A 13,247-nucleotide genomic window follows, 5' to 3' on the forward strand; every position below is an offset into this window, starting at 1 on the left:
CTGTGGCCCAACGGTGATTGAGAAATCTTACTGGTGGTAAAGCTGCAAGGGATTCTGGTGCCAGGTGGTATCATTCAGTGGATCACCTTGGATTGGGGTATTTAGGCTTGTAGATATAGCAGCCTTGTTCAACTAAAAGCAAAGTGATTCTGGCTCTTTAGGTGTTGTCTCTGATTAACTGAGATGCTTGGAAATCTTCTAAATACTGTAAATCAGATGATAAAGAGAATTTTTTTTCCCATGCAAAACCTCTTTCTCTTATCAAAGACTTCTTGTGCCAGAACATCAATTCTGGGTGGCTATGGAAAAGCATAATTTAATTTGCTGTAGCCTAGGGAATCTCATCAGTCCTGAAGGCAAAAAAATAACTTGCCATTTTAGGTTTCTATTGGATGAGTTTGATCAGAGTTTACTTCCCTGCAGATTTTATTAATATGCAATAGTATAACTCTTCTCCTACTCTACCTCTGACTTTTAAGCCCTTTGGATGCTAAACGTGGACTATAGTATACCAACTAAAGTATTTCAATTGTCTTTTTCAGAACATGAGGGTACGGACAGTAAAAGGACAAGATTACTATTCTAAAACAGGAGCAAAATTCCATGGAAAAATGGAACAAAAATTTATTCTTGTTGACTGTAAGAAAGTCATATATGGTTCTTACAGGTAAGATCAGTCACGGAGGAGTCATCTCAGTACCTCTCCTACTGAAAATTTGGGGGTTTCTCTGTTTCTGAAAATTCTTCCAGGGAAATCCATGGTCAAATTTGTTTATCTTTTCTGTAATTGACCAAGTTACCATAGATATTTATTGCTAACTAGCCTAACATGGAACCAGATTTTGAGATCTCTGTCAGTTTTCCACAAATAAGAAATAAAAGATACAGCTTTTGCTACAGCTGGAGACTTGATAAAAAGAGAGAAAAATGTTGATTTGTCTTCTATTGTCTGAATTATTCTTGTTCAACATTCACTCCAGAAAAGGCTTTAGAAATTATTTCATAAGCTCTGTTGGATTGTTCCCCCTCATAATAATCTTCTAAAGGTTACCTTATAGATCCATTCTATGGCACTGTAGTGTAACATGGTCAAATTCAGAATTGCACAAATTAAGTTGACATAGTCTCTTTATATTTGGCTAAGTTTCTTTTTTCTACTTTCCATTTTATTTCTAGTGTATGTGAGCAAAACAGGTTGGAAGAATAACTGGCTTTGCAAAGATGAAAAGAAACGTGAAGTTAAAGCAGGGACAGTTTTATCTCAGACATTATTAAATACTTTCCTTCTTTTCATGCTACACATCTCTCCTCTGGCCTACTGAATTAGTGTCTGCCAGCGTAGTGCCTGGGTGCCATATCATACAGCCACTGACTTTCATAGATTTCCACCACTGTAAGTTTTCAAAAAGCTGGCTTTTTATTTCCTCTGAGACTTGGCCAGCCCTAAATTCAGACTGATGTATATAAAAGGTAGTGAGGTAAATGACAAGTTCATAAATGAATCAGTGTAAGAGTCCTGGGAGAGCCTGCCTGCTCTGACATCTACACATAGTGTTAGAGTTTTTGAGAATGTGATAGTTTTTCTCATTTCATTTTGAAAAATAACACTACTTTAAGACCTAGCACCACAGGGGTTGGAATCATCAATTTCTGTAGAAATTGAGCTTACTTTGAAAAAGAATCTAATGATTTATAATAGGAAAGATGAGTCTTTCTGAATTCTTGCTCTCTGAACTCAATTTAGAGTGTAGGGTTTTTCCAAATATTATGGAATATTATTCTTAATTGTGAAAATTATTTTTAAAAACTTATGCAATATTATTTAAGTTAATCTCATCACACTTATTTCATGAAAAATGCAAAACTAGCATAACAAATAATAAATCAGCCATCTATTCACTTGAAAACAGCAAACCTATTTTCTAAAATCCAGAAGACAAACGCAAATAAAACAGGATTTCAAAACAGATTTTTAATTTGTTGTAATCTACAAATTGCATACTTCTGACACCATGATATTAGACTTGTTGAAACAGCCTTAATGTATGTTTTTAATATATTTTATCTCACTTTCTACCTGTAAAATAGCTATAGGTTCTTAGCTTTGAGCTAAGTGTTCAGCCTTTCTAAGTGCAAAGGAGATGAGGAAAATTTCCTTCATCACTATATCATCATTGCAATTAAAAGAAATGTTCATATCCAATCTGGTGTGCATAGTAGAAAATGTAAAGTTTTTAACAATTGTAAGGTGCATCTTTCTGAAAATGTGTTGAGAGTGAAGTACAATCGGAACTGTTGAAGCTGTTCTGCATATTATTTCAAATGTATTTTTTTCACAACATAACCACACATTAACATTCTCTGACTGGGGAGTGAACAGTGGGTCTAGTCAATCCTGGCTTAGTCTTTGTAGAGGTAATTTACTCCATTACGTATTTCTACTCCACTGTTCTACATTTGTGAATATTTTTTTGCAATACCTGCTTTTGATAAGAGCAATTAAGTAGTTATAGACTCATTCCTTCTCCCACTGAAAGCAGTCAAAGTCTCCGCTGAGTTCCACTGGCATTAGATTCGACCTTACAAATCCAAATTACATGAATCATGCCCACAATTTACTTATTTATTTAGAAAGTATTTGTACAAAACCCTGGTCTGTGTGAAAGTTTACTTATCAAGAAGAACCAGTGTAATGTGTTTAAGAGACGGGTAGATGAGGTGCTGAAAGATATGGTTTAGTGGTGGACAGATACGGTTGGACTGGATGATCTCTAAGGTCTTTTCCAACCTAGTGATTCTATGATTCTATGATTCTAATACTTTGGTTCAAAAGAACTGTTTCTAATGGTTATTTGTTCTTCTTTCAGTTTTATGTGGTCATTTGAAAAAACCAACCTCAGTATGGTTCAAGTTATCACAGGACAGCTGGTTGAATCCTTTGATGAAGAGTTCAGGACACTGTACGCCCGTTCTTCTGTTCCTAGTTCATTTGCCCCAGAATTAGTGCGGGTGAACAGTCGGAGGACACTCTGGGATAATGATACATACCAACACTCAGTGTCTTCCTTGGCTTCAGTTTCTAGCCAGAGAAACCTTTTTGGTAGGCAAGACACGGTTCACAAAATAGACCCTGTTTGTTGGAAAACTCGTGGAAGATATGCAGTAAATGAAATAGATAAATATGTCTTGAGAAATCAAGCCTATAATAAACAGCCATTTCATCCAGGTTTTAATATGCAAAATCCAATCCAGCCATATCAACCTAGTGAAAAAAATGAGCACTGGAAGAGACATAGTTATGCTGGGGAGAAGCCAGAAAGGACACCTTACCTATTGCTCAACAGAGCTATTAATAGAGCCAACAATCCATCAAATGTTTGGAAAATGCCATCTGATAGCCTGAGTATCGTTTCTTCATTACGAGGAGGATACGCAAATAACTACAATACACCCCAGCAAAGTTTTGCCGATCAGTTTTCACGACCAAAAGTAAATCTTGCAGAAAGAAATTCAATTGTAAGGAGGTCTTTTAATGGGACAGATAATCATATTCGCCATCTGCAGCAAAGGATGCCAACCCTCGAACACACAACAAAATCATTCCTACGTAACTGGCGAATTAAGTCATATTTGAATGATCAATCGGATTGTCCAGTAGAGTCTAATGGGTCAGCCCTGGGTGACAGATATGACAGCTATGAGACAGCTGAAAATATTAAAGCTCATGCGCTCTATTCTCATTCTCGATTACGATCATCACTGGTGTTTCAGCCAACTTTACCTGAACAGCAGGAAGTAAGCAGCTGTGCAAGTTCTTCAAATTCAACTATAATTGGGTCAGAGGGAAGTGCAACACCTAAAGGGACATCTAATCATGCTCCAAGTGTGGAAAATGGAACAGATAATACTTCAGAAGAGCTAAACACAAACATCCCACTTAAATCAGATGCAACAAAAAACCACAGAATTCATATTGCAGACAACACAAAACCTACTGTAAATTCAAACACAGTGGGTGACTCATCTCTCTACTTGTACACAACACTGTGTGCAGACAAACATTCAGAAAATATGAAGAACCTTCAAAATGAAAATATGCTAAAAAGGAGAAGTTTTCCCATGTTTAATTCAAAGTCCGTATTAGACCCTGGTGCCAACAAACATACATCCAGTTACGTTTACAGCACATTGACTAGGCATAGACTTAAGCAGCCAGTTAGTCCAAAAGTTCCAGAAGACACGCTGAAGAGTTCTAAAAGTTTGCATAGCGTGACCAACCACTTGCCACAGGAGGAAAAGAATCTCAAAGGAGAGCTAAAGAGCCCAACTGCTAGCAAAGCAATCTCTATGGCTGCTCTCACTGAAGCTAGCAAAGAGGAGTCTAGTAAAGATTGTACATCAAAGAAGGAGAGTAAGAATTCCCCAAGTTTTCTAAAGAAAGGATCCCAGAAATTGCGATCACTTCTTAATCTCACACCAGACAAGAAGGAAAATTTGTCAAAAAACAAAGGTCCTGCCTTTTACAGAATGTGTAGTAGTTCTGACACATTGGTTTCTGAAGAAGAGGGTCAAAAACCAAAGATATCTGAGAATAAGACAGATTCTTCCCCGAGGAGAAAGAGAAACACATCATCAAATTCTCAGGGTAGCTTGAACAGAAGTAAAGAAGATGTCACAGGGAGCCCAACAAAGTCTCCAAAGTCTCCAAAGTCACCAAAACCTCAAAAACCTCCATCTGATGAAAGCAATAAAAGGTGTCCTCTCTTGTGCCCCCTTGAAAGTAAGTTCATAGAAACTGCAGGAGATGCATCTACCCCAAGATTTAATACAGAACAGATTCAGTATCAAGATGTAAAGGAAATCACCACAAATACTACTCCTGAAAGTGCCCCCGTTTCTGCTCTTCAACGAGCAAGTTCAATGACACCACAGCTGTCATGCTCAAAACGCCAAGAGGAGCTAAGATCTCGTTTGAGTGAAAGGCGTGTTTATAGTCGCTTTGAGCCGTTCTGTAAGATGGAAAATGCTAGCCGACCTGCAGGAAATGCACCCAACAGCAGTGCACATCTCTCAGATATCAAAAGCAAGCCCATAGGGAATAATTATGGCAGGAGTAATCACATGGTCAGCTACAACTCAACTGCTTACCATCCGTTGCAGCCTAATGAAAATAAGCTGAGAGGATTTATGCAAAAGTTTGGGAACTTCCTACACAAAAGCAAGTAAAACTTTTGTTGATTATGTTGAAATACAGCAAGAGTAACAAAGCTGGATATAATCTTAGCATGATAAGACTGACAGGCAACTTTTGTAGTGCTTATTGCGTTTCTTCTTGGGTCTAGGACATTGGAATGAATGTACATATTTTTACATAATTACCTAGAATTGTTACACTTAAGTCTTTACAGAAATTCTATGTCCAGAAGATGCCTCAAGGGAGTTGTTTATAGTGTTTATATTGTAAGATTAATTTTATACATTTTCCTTGTGAAGAAAGCACATACTGGCATATTCTAAGGTAAAGCGTGGGGAAAAAAAGATTGAGAATTTTTTTAAACTTCATATAATGCTGTGTCCAAAGATTTGCCCTTCAAAAATAGGATAGCACTAGGAATAGTGGCTTGCATTTTTTTAGCATTTATGTACACTTTCAGAAGAGAAACACAAATGTTAATGCATTGCATGTTACTTACCTTTAAACTAATTTTTTAAAACCTCTTTTAGGCTTCATCTTGTGAATAATTTACCTCATAGCATCTATCGAACTGTTTGGGCAACAGATGGGTCTGTCTTACTTTACTGAATTTTCCATGTAATATGATATTTTTCTGAAGTATTTGGCACATAGATCTTAAAGTGACCTTCATCTGAGATTTCACAGAGTTGTTTACATGGTTAAACTAGTGTGAATATAGAAGGAACATTAAAAAAACCCTATTTATAAAACAGGTGCCTTGAACATAACTTACAACTAGTATAAATTTCAATGTTTGTATAACATGCCAGTATTCTGTAATGTATTCTAAAAATCACTTTTTGTTACATTTTTCTATTTGGGGTTTCCAAAAAAAAAAAAAAAAATTGTCTGTAAACTTCCATTTCTCAGGTAAGTTGTTGAATTTCACCTGCAACAGTCTGTTTTAAATGTTGCCAGATATATTTGCAGCTTGGGCTTTAATAACCTATTTTTTAAAAAAATAAGGTTGCAAGAGCTTAGGCTAGGTGTATGAGGGAGATTGCAAGTTCAACCCTGCAATGCTGCCTTGTGTCAAGATTAATATTACAAGGCCAGGAGCAATTAGGCATCTGAAGATGAGATTCGTAAAAGTCATCACATCAAACAATAAGGCGTCTCTCCTAAGCCAAGGAAAGTACCTGTGAAGGGTGACACTGGCAAGTGTTTAAGCTTAATAAAGGTATTTAGGCACCTAACTGAAGGGTGTCAAAGGGACACATTTTTGTTCATCCCAGCCTCTCAGTCATAAAAAAAATTCCTGATATTAAGTGACTAGGCCAGCTTAGCGTTTACAAAAAACACAGGCAGGATGGTGTGCTTGGGCATGGCACCCACTTCTCATCTGCAGTGTGCAGCCAGAAGATCAGCTGACTCACGCCCTCCTGGATGTGGAGTTTGTCTCTTAGAAGAAGGCCGTTACCATGGGAAAGGGTGTCCCTGCCCATGGCAGGGGGGTTGGAACTAGATGATCTTTAAGGTCCCTTCCCACCCAAACCATTCTATGATTCTATGATTTAGAAAGATGCTCTAGGACAGTTGTGTTCCAAATTCAGAAATTTGATGAAATTAATTGCTGAAAGCTTATAATTCTTATAGAGGGTCATTACGTTTCAGGAGCATGTTTTAGGAGACCACTCTTAGATCTGAAAGGTCCTACAGTGTTCTATGGAGGAGTCCTACTATGCAGGTCTTGGCTTTATTCTTAAGAAAGAAACATCAAAAAAGGTGTTTCATGCACCAGCTAAATCAAGTTCATTTCTGTCTTCTGCCTGTGGTCCTGGGAAGAGATTTTACACAGAAACCTACTTCTCTCTACTCTCTGCTCTGACTCCTGTGAACTCACCGTAGTTATTGTCAGTGATTTTGGGGAAGCAGTGTTAGCTTTTTGTTCAAACTTTCTCAGGTAATCTTATTAGGCTGATGCAGAGCAGTAACTGTTTCACTGAGGGGATGGTATTTTTTTTATGAGGGCAAAAAAGTCTTGCATCTCAATCACCTGATGAAAGTTTAGGTCTCTCCATTACCTGTGACCACAGACGAGATTTTACGAATTTCTTGATGAACACTGGTGACTTTGTTCTCTCCTTGCTGAAATGCCACAGTTGGCATTTTTCCCAAATGAACATTTATAGTGATATATTCGGTTTCGACAGAGGTAGCATTTTCAGACCCAGGGCAAGGAGTGTCTTAGTATTCCAGGCACGCTTTCAATATGGGCACAATGTACTTCTACAGCTACACAGCCAACAGCAATGCAACACTGTACTTTTTATAACTCTTAGTATTTCTCAGCACGGCAGGCGGTTATTCAGGATAGTGCCTGAATTAACACTGCAGCAAAAGGAATTAAGATGTAGGTGATGCTAAGAATGGTGGGGATAGGTTTTAGGAGGATCTTTAGTTTTCACTGGTACTCGTACGAGCTCTGACATACACTTGCAGGCAGTACTATATTTGGGAAGAAAATGAGAGGGGGAGAACAAGGGTCTTAGAGCAAGTTTTGAAGTGACAATGCTTTCCATTTTGTTGTAAACTTTGGGAAATCTATTTTGATACAGTTTGGAAATACTTTACTATATTTTTCAAAGTAGACTGCTAAATAGAGAGTCCTGAGAAGGCAGGACTTTATTTACCAAGTCATCTATGTTTATAGATATATACTGCTATTTTTTACCTACACAGAAGATTAAGAGCCTTCAGTGAAGAGCCTGCTCATAGACAGTAATGCAGAAAACTAATCACAGTAGAAATAGGTTTTTTTTCATTTTCAGATCTCTCCTCGGAGATCCCACATAGGAATGTTGCTGCATTAGGGCCTAATCCGAGGTTAATTGAAATGAATCCAAAAGACCACCATGGACCTCAGTGGAAGTAGGATCAGACATTTAAGGCACTGACACCACTGTTTTAGAAATGTTACGAGACCTAGTGCTGTCTGGGGAACACGAGGCTCTGACACCATGGGAAGAGCAGCCTGACGCCCTGCGGCTGTGAAGGTGGGGGAGCACAGTGTGGAGCTCCACAGGTGGTGCAAGGATCAACTGCAATTTTGTTCCCTCCAGAACTGTGTGTTTAAGGTGAGAAAACAATGCTTACCCGGTCCTGTCTGCTTTGCCTCATGTCTCTGTGGGGAACGCAGCTGTTCACAAAATAGGAAGGAAAAGTATGGGGATAAAAAAAAAAAAAGATACCTATATCAGCAAAGGAAAGGGATATGCAGTTTTCTGGAGAGAAAAACAGAGTTCATATTTTTGAACTTCCTTTTCCCAAAGCTTGTCTTGAATTTTCTGCTTTACCGAGGAGATGCATTTGGTTCAATGTATCCTAAATGTGCTCCACATATTGCAAGTTCGTTACACCCCACACACACCCAACGCACTCCCAGTTTTGCAAGGCTGTGAAGTAATAGCTGTTGCCGTGCATGACGGTCATTTGGCCAAATGGCTTGGGAGTTGTGAAACCCATGAAAAAATGACATGTCATTTCCACATTAAATAAAACTCCATTAGCACCGTCACAGATCCAGGAGGGTGGCTGTGCAAAAGCTGATCAGTTACGCAATGCTGAGAGTGGCCCTCGGGAACACCGTCAGCAGCAGAGGACAGCAGCCAGGAGATACAGGCTCCTCATACAGTGCCATTTAATCCACATCCCAAATAAACAACCCCTATGTTACGATCATAATACCCAGTGAATAAATTGCTTCATTTCTTCAGCCTTGTAATAAACAGTTTTTACCGCCTCTCAGATTGCAAAACGTTGGTTGGTCTCTTATTAATGAGCATGCACAGCACTCTTTATTCATGCTAACAAACAGGAACTAGATGTGAAGAAAGGTTAAAAATTAGGAAAAATTAATTTACCAGCTGTGTAATACATGAGGGTAGTAGTGTTTGTTACAAACCTTGAGAGAAACAGAAAGCTTATCGGGCAATAGATGTTTGTGCGTTGATAGGTGAAAAAGTACTATTCAAAGAAGAAACCATAATTTTTCAGCTTTCTGAATTGTATTAGGAAATGTTGTGGTTTATAAATGAAGTTGTAAGAAAAATAATACCAAAATCTGTTTCAAGATAATTTAATAATAAAATTTAAATGGCTCCACGAAGCTGTACGATAAATATATATTTTTTCGTTTGTAGTGTTACGTGGGATAAGCTGTACAACCGACAAGTAGCTTTGCAGCCGTGTAATGTAAAGAGATCATTAAGATTACCGTGGTACTTGCTTATTGTAATTTATTCCCCACATCAATCTTGTACTGCATAGTACAGTATTTGGGGTTTTTTTTTAGGTTGTTTTCATATAAGTCAGGAGAGTTTGAGCAATATAAAGCTGCAGTAGTTCCCAGGTAATCGAAACGTTACTCCAATTTTGTCTTTGCTTGCATGAGTACATATTCCATTAGCACCCCGGTGACAAGAGAGGAGGCTGCAGTGCTCAAAAGGCCGTCTTTCCATTTCATTCATTTCATACAGGTGCTTACAGATGTCTTGGTACCTTCTGTGGAGTCTGAAATGTTTCACTATTTTTAACTCGTAACTGAGAGTTACAGTTAGGTCTCCATTTTTAACATTTTGACGTGACGCCAAAGAGACGTTGCATGGTCTCAGAAATCTTTTCTGTATTGAGAAACAGGATGGAAGAAAACATTTGCTCTTGGGCATCTCAGAGCAGAGCTGCTTTGCTCTTACGCAAAGCTCGTAGTGCAGAATTCTACTCTACTGACGTTGACTCGTTAAGTTTTAATCCCCTTAACCTCCTTCTTGTTTGGAATGGTCCCTCCCCTCGTCAGTATTTAAAAGCTATTTTCATATATGTAACACTTTTAAAAATGGTCAAGTCCTGTTTCTGACAAGCCGAGGGGATGTAGAGGGATAGATTCCCAAATCAATTCTGTTAATATCTTGCAAATATCCTTGTGTATTTTGGGAAGACTGTTTTACTAAAAACTACTGGACATCCCTTCAGAAGAAGCTGCTGTGAAGACAATGCATTTTTCTCCCATCACATGTGTTACACTAACTGAATATTCAACGAATGAGTGCAAAAGATAGTTGGAGAGAAGAATAATAATTTCTAATGAAAGACTCATGATACATGTTTACTTTGATAGTGTGTTGCTTTCATATGTAAATACAGCTGGGAAAAAAATTGCTTCTTTTCTCTCCAAAACAGGCAAAATTTATGACAGTTGAAGTAGAAATACTTTAAACACCCGTGGCAATATTTTATTGTGTTTGAGAAATGAATGCAACTCATCTATTAGCATTCAAACACAGGACTCTTACATGTTTGTTGTACATTGTCAGATCTTGCCTCAATTCAGACTGTTCTTGCTCAAAATCCAGACTGATTGTCTACAGCTTCCCAAGCCCTTGAATAATACTCTGAAGAACTGATTCAATGAGGCATTAAACACATGCTTAGTTTTGTAACCTAGGTAGTCCCAGGATAAATCATCACACCAGGCATACGTGTTTTGATGCAAAAAAAATCTCAGTGCAATCCTAGCTGATGTATTTTGGGAAACTGTTGACTATATAGTTTCATTGTTTTCTTTGGGTCATGTCTAATTTTGACCCATGGCGACACCACATTTCGACATCGTGTCTGGTATGTTTGTTCCAAATGCCACATATGCTGGTGTTAAAATATCATTATTCTAGTTTCAGTGTTTAGGTCAATATTCCTTAGTGCAGGGTCTGTGGATCCCTCGTAAGATTCCAAAAGGGGACATGAAAATGAGTTTGAATTACTGAAAAAACCAACCAGACAAAACAAAAAACATTTGCACATATTTCTGTATACAACAAAGGAAGCAAGTAAAATCAGAAAATAAAGTCCTAAGTGAACATTCATAATGTACTTTGTACCAGTTGAAAATGAAAGCTGGTTCATCAGTGCTGCAGGAAAAATAATAATAATCAAGTGCTCTTTGATTAAAAAAAATCTGAGAAACACTGATCTAGATGATACAAAACAAACATAAGGGGTGCTACAAACACACAAGACCCAGAATGAATATTACTGGATAATTTTGTGGGAGGGGAGGGAAGGGGGAAGGGGATTCCATCAAGTTGGTTCCAATACTGACAGATGTAAAAGACTCTGCTGGTTTCACTTAGAATTGTTACTTGACATGTAAATCCTTTTTTTTAAGAAGGAATTCCTCTGGATTACATATCAGCTATGTCATGGATACACTGTGTATGTACAGATACAAACCAAAAATTGTCTTGAAATAATTTATTACTTTTATTTTTTACCAAATAAAATGTTTCTTTTAAAGCTTAGCTCATTTCTGTGTCCTTATTTTTACTGGTTCATAGAGTTAATAACATTTGTCAAGTCAAAATTTGGAATATCTTTTAAAAAATGCTGACATCAGAAATGTTGAGTGAAATGTTGTAAATGGAGGTCTCAAATCTGCTTTGTGCCATCATCACTGTTTGCAGAACTGCTGCACCTTCTGCGAAACCAAGAGTCCACCCAACCAACAGAGAAAGGACCAAAGCTGACATCACTTTAATGTAAAATACCTGGAATACCTGTAAAATACCTGGAATACCTATAAAATATGGTTAGCAATAAGCTGGATCCTTACTCTGACATTTTGGATTTGTTTGCCTTCCTATTAATTCTGCCTGGCTAGTGATGTCAGGTTTAATAGTCTTTGTGTCCTACTTCCATCTCCACCTTAATTTCCTCTTTCCCATTTACAAAAAACATCCTTCAGAAATCTATTTGCCTACCTCTTGCCTTCTAAATGCTACTGAAAAAATCTCTCCATCACACTGCTTGTGACAATTAACTTCAGACAGCTCCGTGCATGAGCGCATCCTACTACTGAATGGCTAATGAGAGACTGATTTTGAGTCCTGAATATTTGCTCAGTGCCTTTGAAAAAGCAGTAGAAAACACAGTAACCTTTCTGAGCAGCTTGCAGTCTATATTTAGGCTTCATGGAGGAAGGAAATGAAGAGGAAGAGAGGAAGTGAAAAGTTCAAAAAACAAATGTTATTGAATAGTGAGGTGGTTACTCTGTTACCACATGTGAAAACCTCAGTGGTTGAGGTTGTGGTGGTATGTATGCCAGCACACATGCGTGTACCTGTATGCATAATGCTGAGACTCCTGCTTGTACAGGAACTTCTGCTTACATAGTAATATAAGTAAAATTCATCTTGGTTAATTGAGCTCAAGTCTTTTCTCAGTTCCCACACACAGAAGTCATTATAATTCCCGTCTCTTCTCCTTTCCTCACTTAGGTCCAACCTAAACTTACCCTGACAGCAACTCTGCAGCATTTCAGTGTCACTAAGTAAATATGAAAAAAAAAACCTGAACTTTTTAATTTTTGGCTTGAGTAGGAAGCTGTGCCTACAGCGAAATGAGGACAAGACTGATGACTGCATGAGCTGGGGATTTCTGACAGGAAAGTATGTGCATGCCATTCATTACTGAAGTTAAAATGTGCCACTTTTTGATAAAACATTGTTGAAAACTAGAATAATTGTAGTTAGTTGTGGCAGAATTGCTTGAATCTCCAAGAATTCCTCATAACTGGATTAGAGCTGTCATCCCCTTTCAGCAGATGGGAAGACCAAGGCTGCACTGCTCTGACACATTGGAGTAGCTGTGGATACAGACGTGGGTCTCCTTGTTTTACCTCTGTCCAGTTCCACTGCCTTGAATTTGCTGATAAGTGACTTGGAGAGTGCATTTCCAGGTCTGTAAACTGGTTCTTTAGTACAAGCACATACTAGATGAAAATCTTGCTTCTATGAAATGCCTGTAAAATTGTCACTTGATATTGCAGATCTTTGTATATAGTAAAGAGCTTTTCCCTCTGTATCTCACAAACCACCAACTTTCACACTTTATTTGAGGGATCCACCTATTTCTTATGTCAAAGTAGTGACCAGTGGTACTTGGGGAATGATATTGTGATGAATGTTGGTAAAAGAAATTAACCATTACTCTTTGGAGAGACATGGATTTGACAGAC

The 13,247-nt window shown here is 37.9% G+C and overlaps 1 protein-coding gene across 1 annotated transcript in view; it reads left to right on the forward strand.

Annotated features, from left to right (window-relative positions):
- FAM83B (family with sequence similarity 83, member B) overlaps positions 1 to 5,226 on the forward strand; it is a 44,259-nt gene extending 39,033 nt beyond the window's left edge. The window contains exons 3-4 of the mRNA XM_010155595.1: positions 543 to 667; positions 2,868 to 5,226. Coding sequence (XP_010153897.1) covers positions 543 to 667; positions 2,868 to 5,226 — 2,484 coding nt within the window. The remainder of the gene's footprint in view (positions 1 to 542; positions 668 to 2,867) is intronic.
- The last annotated feature ends 8,021 nt before the right edge of the window (positions 5,227 to 13,247 follow it).

This window comes from Eurypyga helias, unplaced genomic scaffold (genome assembly GCF_000690775.1).
Source record: "Eurypyga helias isolate BGI_N326 unplaced genomic scaffold, ASM69077v1 scaffold3727, whole genome shotgun sequence".
Taxonomy (NCBI): domain Eukaryota; kingdom Metazoa; phylum Chordata; class Aves; order Eurypygiformes; family Eurypygidae; genus Eurypyga; species Eurypyga helias.